Source organism: Macaca thibetana, chromosome 1, assembly GCF_024542745.1.
Source record: "Macaca thibetana thibetana isolate TM-01 chromosome 1, ASM2454274v1, whole genome shotgun sequence".
In the NCBI taxonomy this organism is placed as follows: domain Eukaryota; kingdom Metazoa; phylum Chordata; class Mammalia; order Primates; family Cercopithecidae; genus Macaca; species Macaca thibetana.
Window position 1 is genome coordinate 118,806,836 of NC_065578.1, and position 20,511 is coordinate 118,827,346.

At 44.4% G+C, this 20,511-nt stretch overlaps 2 protein-coding genes and 1 pseudogene across 3 annotated transcripts in view; 1 reads left to right on the forward strand and 2 right to left on the reverse strand.

The window, feature by feature from the left end:
• LOC126931138 (RNA polymerase II subunit A C-terminal domain phosphatase SSU72-like) overlaps positions 1–20,511 on the reverse strand; it is a 223,881-nt gene that overhangs the window by 20,741 nt on the left and 182,629 nt on the right. The window lies entirely within an intron of this gene.
• Positions 859–11,262, reverse strand: LOC126931119 (glyceraldehyde-3-phosphate dehydrogenase-like; annotated as a pseudogene). Its single transcript, XR_007717778.1, has 2 exons — positions 7,332–11,262; positions 859–3,236 (listed from the first exon to the last, which is right to left on the reverse strand). The product of XR_007717778.1 is annotated as a glyceraldehyde-3-phosphate dehydrogenase-like (transcript).
• Positions 11,082–16,379, forward strand: LOC126951788 (3 beta-hydroxysteroid dehydrogenase/Delta 5-->4-isomerase type 1-like). The gene is made up of 2 exons (XM_050786146.1): positions 11,082–11,373; positions 14,400–16,379. The coding sequence occupies exons 1-2, from the start codon at positions 11,082–11,084 to the stop codon at positions 15,206–15,208; spliced, it is 1,101 nt and encodes a 366-aa protein (XP_050642103.1). The 3' UTR covers positions 15,209–16,379.

Genomic DNA, 20,511 nt, shown 5'->3' on the forward strand with positions numbered 1-20,511 from the left:
CCTCAGTTCTCCTTTGACTGTTGGCTACCCTCAGTTCAATACTGTATTGTCCTGTCCAGCATGGCAGCTTGCTTCATCCAGCCCAATGAGAAAGAGAAAGTATAAAACAAGATGCAAATCACTACCTTTTCTAACCTAATCATGGAAGTAACATTCCATCATTTTTGTCCCATTATACTGATTAAAAGCAAGTTACTAGGTTCAGCCCACACACAAGGGAATGAATACCAGGAAGCAGAGATCACTGGACTCACCTTAGAGGCTGGCTACCATACCATCATAGTCAGACTCCAGAGGAAATGGTTGAGTGACATCTATGTGACCTCCCCCCAAAAACAACTGACAAACAGAGAATTCAGTAAGAATTAAAAAAGACATTTTGCTAAAGCTTTCTCCTTTCTCATTCTGAAGGTCTTGCCTAGAAAGACAGCCAAGTTGAGCTCATATAACCCAAAACTTCTGGCCCTAGTTCTCCCTGTATGGTGGAGGGGATGGCCCATTGTTCCTTACTTCTGAAAACTGGTTCTTTAAGTACACTTCAAATACCTGGGATCCTACTCATATCTGTGCTACAGATAGGAATAAAATTGCATCTCCTTGGCAAACAGCTTCGGCCTGGGCAATGATTTCAGCCTCTCATTAGTATGGGAAACTTTCCAGTATTTTCATCTTTGTGGTCACTGTTCTCTTCTATTTCCTTCTATGTATTAGTCCATAAGCACTAAGTTTCAAAAGCACTAAGACATTCTAGAGTCTTGAATTTTTCACTCATCTTTCCATTCGTTTATTAAATAAACATGTATTAAGTTCCTATGATATGTCAGATGTTGTGCAAATGTTTATGGTAATAAAAATATGTATGAGACATAGACACTTTATTTCGTCAAACACTCAACAATGTTTGAACATTTGCTCTGTACAAGGTGCTAAGGATCAGTAAAGGAGTAGTACAGTTTAAGACAACACAACAAGAACAAACTCTTCACTCCACTGGCTGTAACACCTTTTTACTGAGATCTTCATGGTACAACTTCTTGAACAGGTGTTGTTTTTAAGAGTCACTCTTTCCACATTTTTCTTCTCTTCCTCAACACACAAATGAATTGTGTGTTGGACTTTCCAGTTGAACTTCCAACCCAACTATTTGTGGAAATTGCTCTAAACAAATTACTTACAATGTTGCCAAAATCAATAATCGTTTATTTTCCTATTGCATTTGATGTGACAGCAGCACCCAACATAGTGAACCAAACTCTTCTTGAAACACTTTCTTCACTTGACTTTCACAAGGCCATGTCCTCCTAATTTTTCTCCTTGCTGTCACCAACTCCTACTCAGCATATTTAGCTGGCCCCTCCTTCTCTGTTCAACTTCCAAATGTTGATATGTGTATTCCAGGATTCAGTCCAGAAACTTCCCCTGTTATACATGAATATTCTTACCCTAACTTATTTCATCTAGTCCTATGCCTTTAAAACTTATTCTATGCTTCTCATGACCTCTCTGGGACTCAAGCACAAGGGGTGTAATTATCCTAAAGTAAACCAGGAGTTTAGTAAGCCGGCCAAAAAGAGGGATTTTCCTTTTCCCAGCATGAGAGACTGTGCTTAGTATAGATCCCTGTAAAATGGGTGGCTTTCTCCCCTAAGAAAAGGGAAACGCTTTGTGTGAGCCCCAAGGACTCTAGATGCCGGGCAGTTGATTTTTCCAGACAATCTTGTGAACAGCTGACACCTAAGTCTAGAATGTTTCACACCAACAGCCTGTGTGTTCCCCCATTGATAAAGCTGTGTCTTGTGCTTACGTGATAAAAAATTATAACAAGGGAGACTAATGTTCCCACACTGGAATGCAGACTCCCATTGTGAGCCCAGCATTTCCTGACCATTTATGCATCAGTATAAAATAGGAGGATGGAGAAATCATGCTGTCTATTCTTTTGGTGATCAGTAATCTTTGTGAGTCTTCCTAATATTGCATTTTTTTTTTCTGAGTACAGACAGGGGACTTTATTGGTGGTACATGACAAGGTGGGGTTCCCTAGGCACCTCCCTCTTCAGGGGGTCTGCACTAAACTGTGTGGAGGAGAGATTCTCAGTGTTGGGGGGGACTGAGTGTGGCAGGGACTCCCCAGCAGCTGAGGGCCTCTGTTTTCCTCTCATGCCATCGCTGGGGCTGGTGGTCCACAGGTCTTACTCCTTGGAGGCCACGTGAGCCATGAGGTTAACCACCCTGTTGCTGTAGCCAAACTCATTTTCACATCAGAAAATGAGCTTAACAAAGTGGTCATTGAGGGCATTGCCAGTCCCAGGATCCAAGGTGAAAGAGTGGGTGTCAGTGGTTAAGCTGGAGGAGACAACCTCGTTCTTAGTGTAGCACAAGATGCCCTTATGGGGGCCTTCTGATGCTGCTTCACCACCTTCTTGATGTTATCATATTTGGCATGTTTTTCCTGAGGGCAGGTCAGATTTATGACCAACATGTTTGTGGTGGGGACCTGGAATGTCATGCCAGTGCTCTTCCCATGCAGCTCATTGATATACTTGCCCACAGCCTTGACAGTGCCAGTAGATGCAAGGATGATGTTCCTGTGGGCCCTGCAGCTGTCATGCTACAGTTTCACAGAGGGGCCATCCACAGTTTTCAGTCATAGCACTGACTGTGGTCATGAGTCCCTTCACTGTATTAAACTTGTCATGAATGATCTTGGCCAGCGGTGCTAAGCAGTTGTTGGTACAAGAAACATTGCTGATGATCTTGAGGCTGTTGTCGTATTTCTCATTGTTCATACCCATCACAAACATGGGGGTGTCAGCAGGGGGGTTAGAGATGATGATCCTTTTAACTGTCCCCTGCAAATGAGCCACACACTTCCCCATGGTAGTGAAGATGCCACTGGAGTCTACGATGTGCTTAGTACCAGCATTGCCTTATTTGATTTTGGTGGGATTTAGCTTGAGGAAGATGGTGGTGGGATTTCCATTGATGACAAGCTTCCCATTCTCAGCCTTTATAGTGCGATGGAATTTGCCGTGGGTGAAATCATATGGAACATGTAGACCATGTAGTTGAGCTCAATGAAGGGGTCATTGATGGTGACAATATCCACTTTACCAGAGTTATAAGTAGGCTTGGTGACCAGGCACCCAATAGGGCCAAATCCATTGACTCTGGCCTTCACCTTTACCATGGTGTCTCAGGGATGTGGCTGGCACTGCACAAGAAGATGTGGCTGTCTGTTGAACGGGAGAAGCAGAGAGCTGCAGCATATTATTTAACCCACAGTTATCATATTGAGAAATTCTTCACACACTCTGATGCCAATAGGTGGTGACTTGGGTGGGCATCACTTGACATAGCAGGCTGACATTCCCTGAGCATGTGGACAGTTCAGTTGTCTCAGTGTCACTTGTTTAAAAGACAGTCTTTTTCCCTATTGAATTTACTATTGTTAAAATCAATTGGCCATATGAATTTAGGCCATTAACTCACACATAGGCAAAAATTCCCTCAAAATAAATTATAGGCCTAAATTTAAGGGCTAAACTGTACACCTCTTAGAAGAAAACATAGATTAACATATTCATGATCTTGAATTAGGCAAAAACCCAACTTTTCATGGTTAAAAAGTAGTTGAAAAATGAAACAGGATCAAAACTAAAAATGTTGGCATTTAAAAGCCATCAATAAGAAAATGAAGAGATAACCCATAGACTGAGAAAAAAAAAATCAAATCATATATTTGATAAAGGACTCATGTCCAGAATACGAAATGCACTCACAACTAAGCAACGAAAAGATAAATAACCCAATTTTAAAATAGGCAAAATATTTGAATAACCATTTCATCAAAAAGGTGTAGGAAGAGTCAACAAAGTACATGAAAAGATGATCAGCATCATCAGTCAGCAGGGAAATGCAAATCAAAACTACAACGAGACACCACTTCCCCACTAGAGTGCTATAACAAAAAAGGACAGTAACACCTGGAGGAAGTGAAATAACAATGATGTGGAAAAACTAAAATACTCACGCATTGTTGATGGGACATGCAGCCATGTTGGAAACCAGTTTCGCAGTATCTTAAAATGTTGAAGATACATTTACCATACGACCTAGCACTATCACTCCTAGCTATTTACCCAAAAGAAAAAAACCTATGTTCACACAACACATGAATGTGAATATTCATAGCAACTTTATCCATAACAGTCCATAAAGTTGAAACACTCAAATATCTATCAACCGATAAATGAATAAACTAATGGGAGCTATCCATATAATTTAATAGGATTTGGCACCTAAAAGGAATTAAATATTGATCTGTGCTACCACATACATGAACCATAAAAGTATATTAAACTAAATGAAAGAAGACAGATACAAAAGACAACACATTGCATTATTCCATTTATACGGTCTCCAGAAAAGGCAAATCTGTAGAGTCAGAAAATCAATTAGGAGGTGCCTGGAGCTGGGGACTGGGAAAAAGTGGTGGTGATTGATGAACATGAGGGATTTCTTAGGAATGATAGAAATGTTGCAAAACAGGATCGTGGTGATGGTCACACAAGTCTAAAATTTTACTGAAAATAATCTAACTGCACACTTAAAATAAGCAAATGTTATGTCAATTATACCTCAGTAAAGCTATTTAAAAATAAAAGAAATTTAGTACTGTGGCCCCCATCAGTCTTGCCCTTTGTTTAATTTCTCACTTTCTTTACGGCTTTTATTTATTGGTTCCACTCAGACACTCCAAGAGACACTGGCTGAAATCTGCAGCCTCCAGGACTCTCAACAGCTGAGGGAATGTGCAGCCCCATACCGAAAGCAACGGGGGATCTATAAGGTGCCCTCTAGCATGTGCTACAGCAGGCAAACATGTGTGATGCACCCGAATGGTTCAGATAGTGCTCCACATGTCTCAGCAAGACCCAGGGCCTGTTGCTATCAGAGAACAAGCTGCTACATCTTGCCGCACAGGGCCAACCTTTTCTAGGCAAGTGGGTTTGAACCATTGGTAGTCAGGTCCCAAGTAGCAGCTGAATGTCTACAACATGGGAGGAGGGCAAGACCTAGAGTGGGGTTTCAAAGCAAATCATTTGTAGAATATTATTTCGAATAACTGTAGAAAGCATTATTTTCAAGTGTTTACGGGATGTTCACCAACACAGACCATATGCTGCACCATAAATCAAGTTTCAATATATATGTAAGATTCAAAATCATACAGAGTATATGCTATGGCCACAATAGTATTAAATTAGAAATCCATAAAAATAAGATACCTAGAAAATTCCCAATTTTAGGAAACAAGCAACGTACTCTGTTGGTATGGGTCACTTGGGTCAAAGACAAACTCACAAGAAAGAATTCAAAACATCAGTAACTGAATGATGATAACCCCATGCACCAAAATGTTGGACACAGCTGACATAGTGCTTAGAGAGAAACTTACAACTTTAAATGCCTGTAGAGGAAACGAACAAAGGACTAAAGTCAATTATCTATGCTTTTATAATAAGAACCCTGAAAAAAAAGAGTAAAACAACCCCAAAGTTAATAAATATAAGGCAATAATAAAAATAAAGAAAATCATGAAATAGAAAAATAAACAAACCATAGAGACAATCAATGGTCAATTCTTCTGTACTCCATGCACAAAAATTCAGTTCAGAATGATTTTATATTTAAATATATATCCAGAACCACGGAGATCTTAGAAGAATAAATTAAGAAAATACAGGAGCCGGGCATGGTGGCTGATGCCTGTAATCCCAGCACTTTGGGAGGCTGAGGTGGGTGGATTACATGAGGTCAGGAGTTCAAGACCAGCCTGACCAATATGGTGAAACCCTGTCTCTTCTAAAAATATAAAAATTAGCCAGGCGTGGTGGTGCATGCCTGTAATCCCAGCTACTTGGGAGGCTGAGGCAAGAGAATTGCATGAACCCAGGAGATGGAGGTTGCAGTGAGCCAAGATTGTGCCACTGCACTCCAACCTGGGTGACAAAGCAAGATTCCAACTCAAAAAAAAAAAATATATATATATATATATGAATAAAATGAGAATTCTGTAGGAATAAAAATCAGAGAGTAGTTGCTTACCAGGTAAATTGGGGGTAGGGGAGGGAATTAACTAAGAACAGGCAGAAAAGAACTTTCTGCAGTGAAGGAAATGACCAGTACATTTTTTGGGTGCTACTTACATGGGCATACATAACTGTCAAGATTCATCAAACTGAACACTTGAGATCTGGGCATTTTAATGAATATAAATTACACCTCGATTTTTTTAAGTAGAGTAAAGTGTCTTGGAGAGCTTACAGTGGTGAATTTGGGCAGTTCTCAGACATACTCTCAAGGAGCATTCACAGCATCTTCAGAAATTTGCTGAGAATGGTTTTGTACCCAAGAATATGGGAAAAGTTCAAACATCTATGATAAGAGTCATTAGGGCATACAACCACAAATCCCCACTCTTGTGGTACAGGCCATATCATTAAGTGGTTAACACTAGATAGCTTTCCTTCAATGGTGTTCTTCATCTAGGAACCCCAGAGCTCTCCAGGGGAAAGCTACAACTGAGGTTTTTGATATATTGAATAGGAAAGTAAGTCACGTCCATAAAACTTAGTGATTGGAGCTGTCAGCATTGCAAATTTCTAAACTTTGCAAGACAGCAGCAACATTTCAAATGACACTCTGCGAGAGGAGATAATGAGCTAATGCAGATTTCCTTCCAAACATATTTACTGCACAAAGGCAAAGTTCACATTACACTTGGAGATTTCTCTCAGTCTAGTTTAAGATCACAGATTGCAGATCCCCGACATCTGGTATCAACTGACCAGTGTCCTGTTAATGTTAAACCTAAGACTCCTTACCGCACTGCGGCCTTAGAATTGGACTTCTCTTCCTGTTGCTGGGAAGAATTAGAGATATACATTAAAGGTCACTATTCTTCTGAGAAAAGGGATGCTGTAGGAGGTGGGAGCAATGAGTATGTGGCAGGAGTTCAAGGGGATAAGGGGCAAGCCAGAAGCCACTGAGCAGAAAGCTCCAGAGCTCCCTTAGGGGATGAAGTGACCAGCACCCTGACTCTTCTGTTCAGCTTTAAACAATCTAACTAACAATAAGAACTTCTTCATTTTCTTTCAGCTACTCCTCGCAATGGTGGAGACATGGAATTTTTGCAGAAAATGGGATGGAGGAAAATAAGACATCTGTGTGAGTATATAACCATTTGACCTCTTTTTTTAGCCTTCTCCAGGGTCACCCTGGAACCAGATCTGCTCCCCAGCATCTTGTTTCCTGGAGTGTATTACCTGCTACTTTGGATTGGCCATGATGGGCTGGAGCTGCCTTGTGACAGGTGCAGGAGGGTTTCTGGGTCAATCATCCGCCCCTTGGTGAAGGAGAAGGAGCTGAAGGAGATCAGGGCCTTGGACAAGGCCTTCAGATCACAATTGAGGGAGGAATTTTCCTTGATTCATGGGTGTGTGGCTCCATTTTAAACCCTGCATGGGTGCAAGAAGGTGGACCTTTTCTAGCAAGTTATAGAAAGTTGTAGTCAAATCTAAGCCAATCCTCCACCCACAGTCTTAAAAAAAAAAGAAAAGAAAAAAAAGAAAATTAAATAGTATGAAATGGCATGGTGTGAAAGATTCTGAATGGTGTGTCCAGAGACTGGATTCCGGCCCTAACCCAGAACTTGAGAGGCAGCCACTTGGACACCAGGCCCCTTTTCTTCTCATCTAGAAAATCCCACATCAGTTTCTTGTCTACAAAAGTTTTCTTGTCTACAACTTTTTTATGTCCTGAAGCTTTATGTCTTGGCAATTACTTCGCAACATTCACAAAGGACACCATTTACGTGGAGACCTCACCAGGGGGTCCCTGCCTCTCTAGACTGCCCTGAGCTTTGTTTTGTTTTGTAGCAACCTTGGCACCTTTGGTGAAGGCAAAATAAAAGGAAGTGAAGATATGGATGAGTGTGTAAGTGTGTGTGTGTGAGAGAGAGAGAGAGAGCAAAAGAGAGAGAGAAAATGAGGGGGAAAGAAAATCAGAGAGAGAGAATGAGAAAGAGAGAGAATGCATGAGAAAGAGTGAGAGAGAGAGGGAGAGGAGAGAGAGAGCATCAGTGAGAGAGATAGACAGCATGCACAATTGCACAGCTAAGAGCAGAGACAGAGGAAGGGGCAGTATAAGGCCAGATATCCCTCTTTTCGATTTGTCATCTAAGGCTTTAGTTTTTAACCATTTGTCTCTGTTGCTCAATACCCCCAGGAAATTGCAGACCTTGCTCTAGCAACTCCTTGTGCAAATAACCCCAAAAGGAAAGTAGAAAAGGAGTCATATCCAACTGGACAATGAACTATCAAGGTCCAGAAACATAAAGCAACTTGCCAAGATCATCTGGTTAACGCGTAGCAGAGCTCAGACCAGAGCTTCATCCAGAAGCATCATCACTTTACCCTGGAGCTGATACTTGGCAAAGTGGGTCTTTGCCTCCCTGGGTGCCCAATTCCCCGTCCTCCTCCCCAACCCAGGGGGTGGGTGAACTGTGTGTCTACACCTGGGCTCTGACTGTGCAGAGAGCCATGCCCTGCCCTCAGAGAAGCCTCTACTTGACAGCACTCATGGACCACCACACCCAAAACTCTGCTCTTCTTTTGTTCTTCTCTGACCTCTTCCAATTTCCTCCACCTTCTATTTTCATGGTGTCTTTCATAAACAAATACTAACACAAGACCAAGATTAAATGTTTCTAATCCTTGTGTGTCACCAATATTTGCAATCTAACACCTAATACCAGAAAAAAAGCAATGCTCAGCCTAGAGGAATTGTTCCTTATGGTGAAAAGTTAGGGGATATAACGGATGGGCAGTGGCCTGTATGAAGATAAAAACAGAGAATCCTTTCAGTGTTCTTTCTGTGCCAGATACGGTGCTACATGTTTTGCATGTGCTGACTCATTTGTTACTCATAGCAACCCTATGAGATTGTTAATATTATTGTCCTCCTTTCTTACAGATTAGGAGACAGACACAGAGAGGTTAATTAACTCATCGAAAGTCTCAGAGTTAGAATATGGCAAAACTGGATTTGAACCCTTGAGGTCTAGTGCAGCATCTGTGCTCTTAACCAATAGTTCTTCTAGCAGCTTGGGGAAAGAGGGAGTTATGGGTTCATCCACAAAGTCCCCTTTCCTGGTCTCTAGATCCCTGTGAACTCACTGAGGAAGAGCCTTTTCTCTTGGCTTTAGACTTCTACATCTTTGAAATGGCAATTCCTTTGAGCCAGTCTGTCTGAAGTTGGCAGCAAAGGGGAAGCAGAGGAAGGGAGCAGGAAGTGCAGAGGTGGAAATACAACCAGGGAAAATTCCATTCTCAGTCTGTTACCCATGTCCTCCCCAGCAGCCTCTTCCCTGCCTCCCCCATTGCAGGGCCTCCTTGGAGTTGCCTGGCAATAGGAAGGGGCTGGGAGTAGACAAAACATGACAGAGGCATCAGGAGAGTAAATGGTCCCATCTGAACCCCTGGAAGGAATTACTCTGGTCTTGAATTTTCACTCTGAATTTTACTCTCACTGTTCTTTGGCCTTTGTTGCCAATTTCAGTTGAACTGGCTTAATCTTACTCTTTCTCAGAAAAGTTTGTTGTAAACAGCCAGTCCTGTACCTAGTGTACAGGGTACGAGGCTTGGAGGTGGGGTGGGCAAGTTTGAGTCTCCACTAGAAATGTGACCTTTGATCTGTCCCTTAACCTCTCTGATCCTAAGTTTCCTCGTCAATAAAGTGCGACTCAGAAAACCTATCTCATGAGATTGCTGTAAAAGGAAATAAGCAAGTTGTGAGTAATATGCAGATTGTAAAGCACAAACAAGCGTAGAGTATTTATCCAAGCTCCATGTACCACAGTGTTCATGGCGTGGGCTAATTCCAGGTGACAACTTTACTGTCAGCACCATGTCTTAGGGATTTCAGAGGAGCCTGAAGACATTAAAGTTGTAACCACTGCCCTCGGTTAGACAGCTGGAATATTAGTTCATTGGTCGCTAACTTTCAGCATTGTTTTCTGCTTTTGATATGTGATAAGAGTTTTTCATGGAAATTCCTCATTTAGGCCCATCCACAATTCCCTAGTAATGGCTCCACTCTCCTCCCAATTGCCCAAGCAGCAAACCACAGGGGTGATTTTGTCTTCTTTTTCTCTCAACCCAGATCCAGTAGGTATCAGGACCTTTAAGGTAAGGTCTGAAATTCAAACCTGTTGTATCTCCCCTCCTCTGCTTCCACTGCTGGACCCTGCTTCCAGACCTCATCGAAACCTTGGCACAGATACTCTGATTAATCTCTTAATTACCTTACTTTCTCATATCCCCTATTTCAGTCCATTTTATATCCTCAAGCCAAGGTTGACTTCCTACATCACAATTCTGCTTCTGTTTCTCTGTCTCTCTCACTTTTTTTTAATAGGCTTTGACTGTGCCACCAAGGCTGAGTGCAGAGGAATGATCTCTGCTCACTGCCACCTTCACCTCCTGGGCTCCATTCATCCTCCTTCCTCAGCCTCCCGAGCAGTTAGGACTATAGGCAGGCACCACAACGCCTGGCTAATTTTTGTATTTTTAGTAGAGACAGGGTTTCATGGGGCTGACCAGGCTGGTCCTGACCTCCTGGGTGCAAGCAGTCAGCCCACCTCAGCCTCCCAAAGTGCTAGAATTAGAGGTGTGAGCCACCATGCTCTGCCTGGTTCTCTACTTATTCCAAATATAAATAAGGGGTTTCTCTGACGTGGTACTGGAGACCCAAAATCATGATCCCGCATCACCTGCAGAATTAAATTCAAATTTTCCCCCTTATATCCAACTCTCCACAATCACCCTACTCTCTTTCAATATTTTAGTGAGTTTCCCATGACTCTAGAAATGCTTATATTCCAGGTACACTTGACAGCTCATTGCTCAGATTACTTTTCTGAAATGAGATGGGGTAGAAACAGATGTTTGCTCTTTCCCAATAAATTGTTACATATTCTGACTTCTGTGTCTTCTTTTACTTGTTCCTTCCATGGAATGTACACCCTCCACTCCAACACCACGACTCTAACCTTTCCCGAACACCTATGTAACATCATCTTTATCAGGAAACTTCCAAGCCAGTTTCAGAAATGTTCCTATCACCTGACCCGTGTTCACACAGAGCTCCAGAACAAGACCAAGCTGACAGCGCTGGAAGGAGACATTCTGGATGAGTCATGCCTGAAGAGAGCCTGCCAGGACATCGTGGTCATCATCCACACCACCTCTGTCATAGACGTCATCGGTGTCACTCACAGAGAGTCTGTCATGAACGTCAATGAGAAGGGTACGGTAGCCTGGGGAGGAGATGAAGCAAGGTGGGGGATTAAGGATCACAAAGAAGGACAGGAAAGGAAAAGAAGTCCCTCCACGGAACACCTGCTGTGCTCTGGGCCAAGTGTCTGCTAACCATTACCAACTGGGGGAGTTCAAAGCTGCTATCTTCAGCTTTTTACATGAGGAAACCAGTGCTAGAGATGGCAAGTAACTTGTGCAGGGCCCCCCAGGTAAGTAAGTAAGTAGGAGAGTTAGACTTTAAACTCACTCCCGTGTGACTCCAAAGGCTGTGGACACTTTTTCTATTATGGTTCCAGTCAAAAGTTGACTAAACTCCGACTTCAGATTCTTGATATCCAGCCACTCTTTGCCTCTGGGACAGAATCAAACCTTCCAGGTGCCACCACAGTCATCATTTTAAACCTTGTGTGTAGGCTGATGATAATGAAATGGGCAAAATTCCCTCGTCCCCCTCAGCAGGCATGCAATGGGGGTGTGGCTTGCTTCTTCGGTGCCTCACTGCTCAAACCTCTACGGGAGCATACAGACAGGCAGGCTGTGGGACTCCAACACCATGGCAGTGTCTGGGGTGAATGTTTACAGCTCCTGAAACCCCAGTGGGTGTGTGTTACACGTACTCTTTTAGTCTGGCTCGTTTAGTTTTGACATCTATGGGCGGCTTGTTTTAACCAGCTAAATTAGACCCTCTACCTTGTTGGAAATTCAGAGGGCTTTCTGTATCTCGGGTTGTTGCTTTGGTTACCAGGGGAATTGGATCACACCTGGGCTGGCAGAATGAGTGCCAGGTTTTGTTGAGTGGAGGTAGCTCTCAGCAGCTGGGGGATGCCAGAAGGGGAGGGTTTTCCCATGGAGTTGGCAGCTCAACTGCCCAACTCTTCTCCGACTGTCCCAGGGAAACCCCACATCACTCTGCTGGGCGGTGTGTTCCTCCTAACGTCCAGCTGCCCATGTGTTCCTCTGCTGATGTGTTCGTCCGTTGATGTGCCCCTTCTGACATCCAGTCCCTTCTGTCTTCTTTTGCCAATCTGCTCCTGTCATTGTCTGGCAACTTGTGTGTGTCCTGCTATGGTCTTGGGGTTTTTTATAGGCAAAGAATGGGGGCATGACAGGCCTGGGTGGTCGTGGGAAATGCAACATTTGGGCAGAAAATGCTTGTCCTCATCTACGTCCCTGGGAGTGGAGCCCTAGCCAGGGACTACACCCTCCTTCACCCAGCACTTCCTTTCCCCACTCCCATACCATTTAAAGGGACCACGCTCTTCCCTTCCCAGCACTCCCATATCAAGAACATTCAGAGCCCTGCTGCCCACCTCAAAGAAGTTTTCTCAAGAGAACTAGCAAAGCTGGTTCACAGTGGTCTGTCAGGACAGAATTATCCAGCACATGCTTTCTCACAATATTTTCTTAACAAAAAGGGTTTCCAGGTGTCCAGAATACACAATCTCTTCAGCTCACCACAGGGCCTGCTCTTACAGAGCCATTCCCAGCCAGGTGTCCAAAGTGCACCTTCATTCAATCCTCATCCCTTAAAGTCTTGATGGTCTTTCTGAATTGCAGCTTTCCAAACCACTTTAAATTCAGACACATTTCCTTAAGGAATCTTGTCATGCAGTCTCACCATCTGATTCCCAGAGTCCAGTATCTTCAGCACCACAGCACCCAACCGCGGGCCTGGCCCTCCACATTCAGTCTATTCTGACACCTTTTCTAAAGCAGCTAATTGCTTTTGGGTATCCAGCACCATCTCAATAAAAAATCTTTCCAGTTTCTACTTACGCATACCTTTAAGTACCTCTACAGTGCAAGGAGGGTGTTAAGAGTAACCAGTTTTTCATTTGAATTCTTAACTCTCCACAACTCCCAACAACAAGAAATGCGAAATGACAGGGGAAGTGTTAGAGGCATCTGTTTCCTAAACCATTATCACTCCAAGGCTTAGAAAACATTTCACAATGTTGGTCATTTCCCTCTTGAAGGTAAACTACTTCCACATTTTCTCTACCACCAGATTAATTGTTGAAAACATGAGGCTGTCTCTCCAGAAACTCAAATTCCACAGAAACTTTAAACGGGGCCAAGAACTAAAAAAATAATAAGAAAATAAGAAAAAATAATAATCCTTACCTAGGAAATTCCTTCCTTCTTCAAGGGAAGGCACTCCGAGCACCTCCATGAGCTTCACTTCCACACAGCTCAGGGGATGCTGCCAGGTCCTCCCAGTGCAGGTGTTACCAGCAGAGGGCACACTCCTCTCCCCAGTCCTCCACCAGGCTCCACAGGAAATGCCAGGGCAGGGTTTAAGGGAAGGTTTACACCCCCACTTTACATAACCAGGTAAACAGAGTCACAGCCAGAATTGGAAGCAGCTTTCCCAGGGAACACACAATCAGGAAAAGAGTGTGAGTTTCCAGCATCTCCCCACAAGCCACTGTTTGCTCAATGACTCCAGGAATGGTCCTTGTGACTAAGTTTTATCAGTCCACTCAAAATGAGAAAAATACCAGCAATTGCATGTATATTTAAGAGTATATTTAAGAGTGTATATTGCTTATATACAACTGTGTATGGGTATGTGTGTGACATAAATTCTTCCACTGTCCTTTTCTGCCTAAGGACTGGGACTGCCCATATTCTCAGAGTATATCTTCCTGATTTTTTAGTTTTTCAATAACCTGCCTTTAATGGTATTGATGTCACATTATAATTTTCAACATCCTTACTTTGCAAAATATAAAGTGATAACCCTAGGTCCTTTGCCAAAATTAAAGTACACACACACACACATTCATACACTCAAAAGTCTAGAAATTCTTGCTCTCCAGAACCCATATGTCAGTTTCTTTTCATTTTAGTGTTTTTCCTATGGCAGTAGCATGGCCCAGTCTCAGTCAGAGACACAGAAGAATGGACCCCGAGTCTGTTATAACCACTGCACTTGAGAACAAATATCTATGCATGTGGTTGGGGCCCCTTAGTTATATTTCCTGACTCTGACAGCATGCTTTTTGTTGGTAGGTACCCAGCTTCTGTTGGAGGTCTGTGTCCAAGCTACTGTGCCAATCTTCATCTACACCAGTACCCTAGAGGTAGCCAGGCCCAACTCCTACAAGGAAATCATCCAGAACGGCCATGAAGAGCCTCTGGAAAACACATGGTCTGCTCCATACCCATACAGCAAAAAGTTTGCTGAGAAGGCTGTGCTGGTGGCCAATGGGTGGACTCTGAAAAATGGTGGCACCTTGTACACTTGTGCCTTAAGACCAATGGTTATCTATGGGGAAGAAAGCCCAATCCTTTCTGCTGGTATAAATGAGGCCCTGAACAACAATAGGATCCTGTCAAGTTTCAGCAAGTTCTCCAGAGTCAACCCAGTCTATGTTGGCAACGTGGCCTGGGCTCACATTCTGGCCATGAGGGTCCTGCAGCACCCCAAGAAGGCCCCAAGTGTCCAAGGACAGTTCTACTACATCTCAGATGACACGCCTCACCAAAGCTATGATAACCTTAATTACACCCTGAGCAAAGAGTTCGGCCTCCGCCTTGATTCCAGATGGAGCCTTCCTTTATCCCTGATGTACTGGATTGGTTTCATGCTGGAAATAGTGAGCTTCCTGCTCAGACCCATTTACATCTATGGACCGCCCTTCAGCTGTCACATAGTGACATTGTCAAATAGCGTGTTCACCTTCGTTTACAAGAAGGCTCAGCGAGATCTGGCATATAAGCCGCTCTACAGCTGGGAGGAAGCCAAGCAGAAAACCGTGGAGTGGGTGGGTTCCCTTGCGGACCGGCACAAGGAGACCCTGAAGTCCAAGACTCAGTGATTTAAGGATGACAGAGATGTGCATGTGGGTGTTGTTAGGAGATGTCATCAAGCTCCACCTTCCTGGCTTCATACAGAAGGTGACAAGGACACTAGCCCAGGTCCTGCCTCCTCCCTTTCACACAATGCCCAACTTATTGTCTTCCTCATGTCATCAAGACCTGCCCAGTCCCTGGCGCAACCAGAAACTTTCTGTCCTAATCATATACCAGAGGACAGACAATGTGATTTGCTTTTTCCAAACCTCAGTGACTGATTCTGAAAAATTGTGGTCCTTTTTTTTTATTTTTTATTTTTTTTTTTTTGAGACGGAGTCTTGCTCTGTCTCCCAGGCTGGAGTGCAGTGGTGCGATCTCAGCTCACCGCAAGCTCCGCCTCCTGGGTTCACGCCATTCTCCAGCCTCAGCGTCCCGAGTAGCTGGGACTACAGGTGCCCACTACCACAACACCCAGCTGATTTTTTGTATTTTTAGTAGAGACGGGGTTTCACCGTGTTAGCCAGGATGGTTTCAATCTCCTGAGCTCATGATCTGCCCGCTTCGGCCTCCCAAAGTACTGGGATTACAGGTGTCATCCACTGTGTGAGCCACTGCGTCTGGCTTGTGGTCTCTTTTAACTTGAGGGTCGCTTTTAACTACTAGAGCTCCAATTTTCCTCTTAAATGAGAAAGGATTTCATTTCTTTTCTTTTAAATCTCCTATTTCTTCACACGGTTCAATGTAAAGAGCAACAAATGTTTTAATGCCTAACCTGGAGAGAGGCATGGTTTCTGTTAATATATACTTTCCTCGTTCCTTTTCATTTCCAGGTATCACCATATTTTACCTAGGAGAGTAGCATGAAGCTGGGGATGGGGGGTGGGCAGAGTCGCGGGAGGGTCAGGAAGGGCGGTGAAGACTGAATGAGTTCTACTATGTTTCAGGCATGTACAACATGACCTACATATGACATATATTCCCTCACCGAATACTCATCAGAAACCTATCAGGTGGGGGTGACTATTCCCATTTTACTGGTGAGGAAACTTGTTCACAGTCACACTAACTGATTAATGGCTAGGCATTCTACCAGGTACTTGGCCTTGAAAGTCCTTATCTTTCCACGGAATCAGACAGCCTGGACTCATCTTGTCGGTGGTACAGCAGAGCACTGGAGCATGGGGTGGTGATACTTGGGAGAGTCCCAGCTTTTTTTGGGTTACCTCTTTCTTGCCCAGTCCACATGCAGGGGAATCTCTAGAACCCAGGAGAATCCCTGAGGGGTGTCTGAAAGAGTTTGCATGCCTTTCCTAATGGACCTGAGCAGGGCTGAGAGAAACAAAAAATGCATCCAGCCTCTATCAGCTTCGGTGCCAATTTCGTAGAAGGTCTCTAGAACACTCCTGGCTATATGTATGTTGGCCATTCTGATCATACATAACCCTGCATTTCACCCTTTCAAATCACAATGAGCCACACCATGGGTTCCTGGGCAAGTAAAGAAAACAAGTGTGAACTTCCCCCAAAATATACCTTCTACTCAGCCCAAAATTAGAAGTCTACTATCCCACATGCCGAGATTTAATGCCTCTCTCTCTTCTTTCTCCTTCTCTTCTTTAAATCATATCCTTTCTCCCTTTATTCTTCCATATCCTTAGCCTCTTTCTTCCCTCCATCTCCTCCTTAATCACTGGTTCTCTCATTCTTCTCAATTCCCTTGAAGAGAGGAGGCCAATAAAGACAAGTTTGGTGACTTCAGTGATGACATAGTCATTAACCAATCAGTGAAAACACAGTCAAAAGAAACACTGTCAGGGGCATCAGGGACAGAGCCGAACTGAAGCAGGTGTGGAGGTTGCTGTGGGTCCAGAGTGTGGGGACAAAAGCTGTCTCCCTCTGGACCTGGGTGTATCACAGCAATGATGAGAGTCACACCCAACATCAAAATGGCTTCTTTCCTACACAGGAAATTAACAGATCATTAATCAGTTGAATTTGATTACCACAATGGAGTTAGTTTCAGTGTTCATTCTGAAGAGAAAAGGGAACCATATTCTGGCCCAGATCAACAGGTTTCCACCACTTTCAAAACCCCAAGGAACAGATAATCAGCACTACCATCGGGGGGAGTGGCCCCAGGCAGTTGGGTAAGGTGAAAAATGCAACATCCCTCCTTCCCCAGCTGTGCACAAAATGCAAGAGCCAGCATCTCTCCAGTTCTTGTAAGGTGTGCTCACGATCCATATGTTAATGTCAAGTACCATGGGAATCAACGGAGGGTGGTGGAATCAGGGACAAGAGCCTTTCCCCTGGTTTTTCAGCCTAGTGAAACCCTACACTTATGAAACCACCAGGGCAATTTTCACAGGGAAAGGAAGGAAAAGGACAGAGCTCCAACGGGCAGCGAGGGGAGTTCTAAGAAAGAGACGAGGGGGCCAGATGAGTCAACAGTCTCAACTGAACAAGCACAAAGACCTCGGAGTGTTGTGGCCAACAAAATATGCCATCCCTTCTTACACCTGAGGGTACCAAGCAGGCAGAGCTCCTGCACCAAGCCCCACTGCACTTCACGTGATGCACCACACGGAGGCAGCAAAGGCTAGGAGGGAAGAACAAGTAAGCCCGACCTGGCTGGGATTTTTGAGTCCTTTTTCTCCACCAAGGTGACTTTGCAGGGTACCTAATACAGGATTGAATGAAAGAACGGGCCAGTGCTCAGCCACCGGCTTAAGGGCTAGGTGTATATGAGTACTGAGAATGGAGCTGAGCCGAATTCACTAGGAAAAGCCACAGGAGCCAGTGGGTCTTGAATGAGGCCTTGAATTCCTCGGTCCAGACAGTGAGCATAGCCCAAGCAGTGGTGCGGAGGAGGACAGGGGGCATGAAGAGTCCCCTCGCCTCCTGGAAAGCATGTACAGAGGGCAGATGAGAGAGCTCGGGTGCCAGACTAAGCCACAGATTGGATAGGCAGGTTCAAAGGGCCGGGGTGGGCCCCAGAGCCTGTGATGGACTGGTGAGAACTGGCAGGAAAGTGGCCGGAGGCCAAATCTTATGATGTGAAATCCTGTGATTTCTAAATATTAGTGACTAACTCTAAATTTGAAAAAGCAGTGTGAAGATCTGCTTCGGGAGAGGGATGTGTGGGCTAGTGTTCAAAGTGTATCTGCAATAATTTATATCTTAAAACGTGGTGGCGAGGTGTCAGCAGCAAATCTGTTCATTCTTGGCGATAAGTCCCAAATATACATTATTATATCATATTCTCTGCTTTCCTGTATGGTTAACATAGGTTATAATTTTTTAATAAATTAAATTTGGTGGGGGAAAAATAAGCAAACTAAGAAATCACATTCACAGGCTGGCCCCAGGATTTAAGGCCTCTGATTTTCCACTTCTGCTCCCAGTCTAGTGGTCCAGTGTGGGAGATAAAATAGGAGACATGTTAGGTGCTGTGCACAGTAAATGTGAAAAGTGCCAGAAGAAAGGAAAATGCTTTCGGGAGATCCATTCCCATAGGGGATTCATGGGGTCCTTGCATTTGGGCTAAATATCAGAAGATGGGTAGGATTTCAACAGACAGGAATTCGAGGAAAAGTATTCCAGGTAGAGACAATGGAGTCTGCAAAGACCCAGGATGGGAAAGGGGTCACTTTTACGGAACAATGAGACCAGACCAGACAGCACTACGCCAAGGGAGAAATGGAAGAGACACTTGGAAAGACATGCTGGGCACACACAGGATCACCTGGGGCCACCCCTGGAGATGCCCTGCCTGCTTCCCTCACTGACCTCAGAGTAGGAGTTCTGTGTCCCCAATAAGGACGACTTGGGCCAGACACAGTGGCTCACGCCTGTAATCCCAGCAATTTGGGAGGCTGAGGCAGGTGAATCACCTGAGGTCAGGAGTTCAAGACCAGCCTGGCCAACATGGCAAAAACCCCTCTCTACTAAAAATGGAAAAAAAATAGCCAGGCAAGGTGTTGGTGCCTGTAATCCCAGTTACTTAGGAGGCAGAGGCAGGAGAACTGCTTGAACCCGGGAGGCAGAGGTTGCAGTGAGCCGAGATTGCGCTAGTGTACTCCAGCCTGGGTGACAGAGTGAGACTGTCTCAAAAAAAAAAAAAAAAAAAAAAAGACAACTTGACATTCAATTACTTCACACATACAACATGCCTCATGTTCTCTCAAAAACTGGACTCTACGGGAAGAGAATGTCTCCTTTAGCAATGAATATTGATGGCGATGCTAAAAGCTGGGACATCATTCACTATGCAATGGGAATTGTTCAACTGTCCCTGGAAGATTACCTTGGCAGCATGTTGTAGGATGGACTGAAAGAGATGAAGAGGATACTTCAAGAATCTAGGTAAGAAATGAAGGCCTGGTTTATGTGTTGGTAACAAAACAGAATACAGGGGCAACTGAGGCAGGCCCGAGGCAGAATGGCCGCTAGTTTAGACAGGACTGGGTGTGAGCACAGAATTCTCATGCACGCACTTTCTCAAGCCAGAAACCTGGATGGCAGCCCCCCACTCCTCCCACCTATCATTCTGCACTACCAACTTTACCTCCACAACGCCTCTTGCACGTATCCTCTTCCTCCCTGGTAACATCATTCCTACTTGTACCCACCACAGGCCTCCCTGTCTTGAAGAGTCACCCATGAAACCTATCCTCAGCAGTGTTGCCAGAGTGCTGTCCAAACTAGTCTCACTATGTCATGCCCTTTCTTAAAAGCAACCACTAGGGAGAGCCCCAGGACTGTCAGGACTGTCAGGGTGAGCCTGAGGGCCTCAGCATAACATGGAGGGCCTCTGAAGACCTGGGCGCTGCCTAACACTCCAGACTAATTCTCATCAATCCCTGCCCTAGCCCCAGATTCTCCTACTTTGTGCCTCAACAATTCTCCAAACTCAGCGCTTCCTGCATGCAGCATGCTTTTACATCAACCTAGGCCAGTGCACGGCATTCCTTCTGCTTAGAGGGTCCCCAGCTCTCCTGCCAGCACATCCTTCCCAGCTCCATATTCACCATCCAAAGCACCTCTTTTTACACCCTCCATGTTTTGTGCATATCTAGTTGCCCTGCCGTTAATTTTTCATTTATATGTCCTGTTCCTCACCCCTTCACTGACATATCCCGAGGACAGTAACTCACCATGTCATCTCTCTGTCCCCAGTGACTGACACGAAATAGACACATGGGCTGATGGAGAGATAGATGGATGCGTGGATGGAAAGATGAAACACCAACAAACTCAAATGCTAGGATGGAGAGAGGAGGTGATGGGGAGTCGGGGAGCAGAATGCTTTGAATCACAAAGCAAG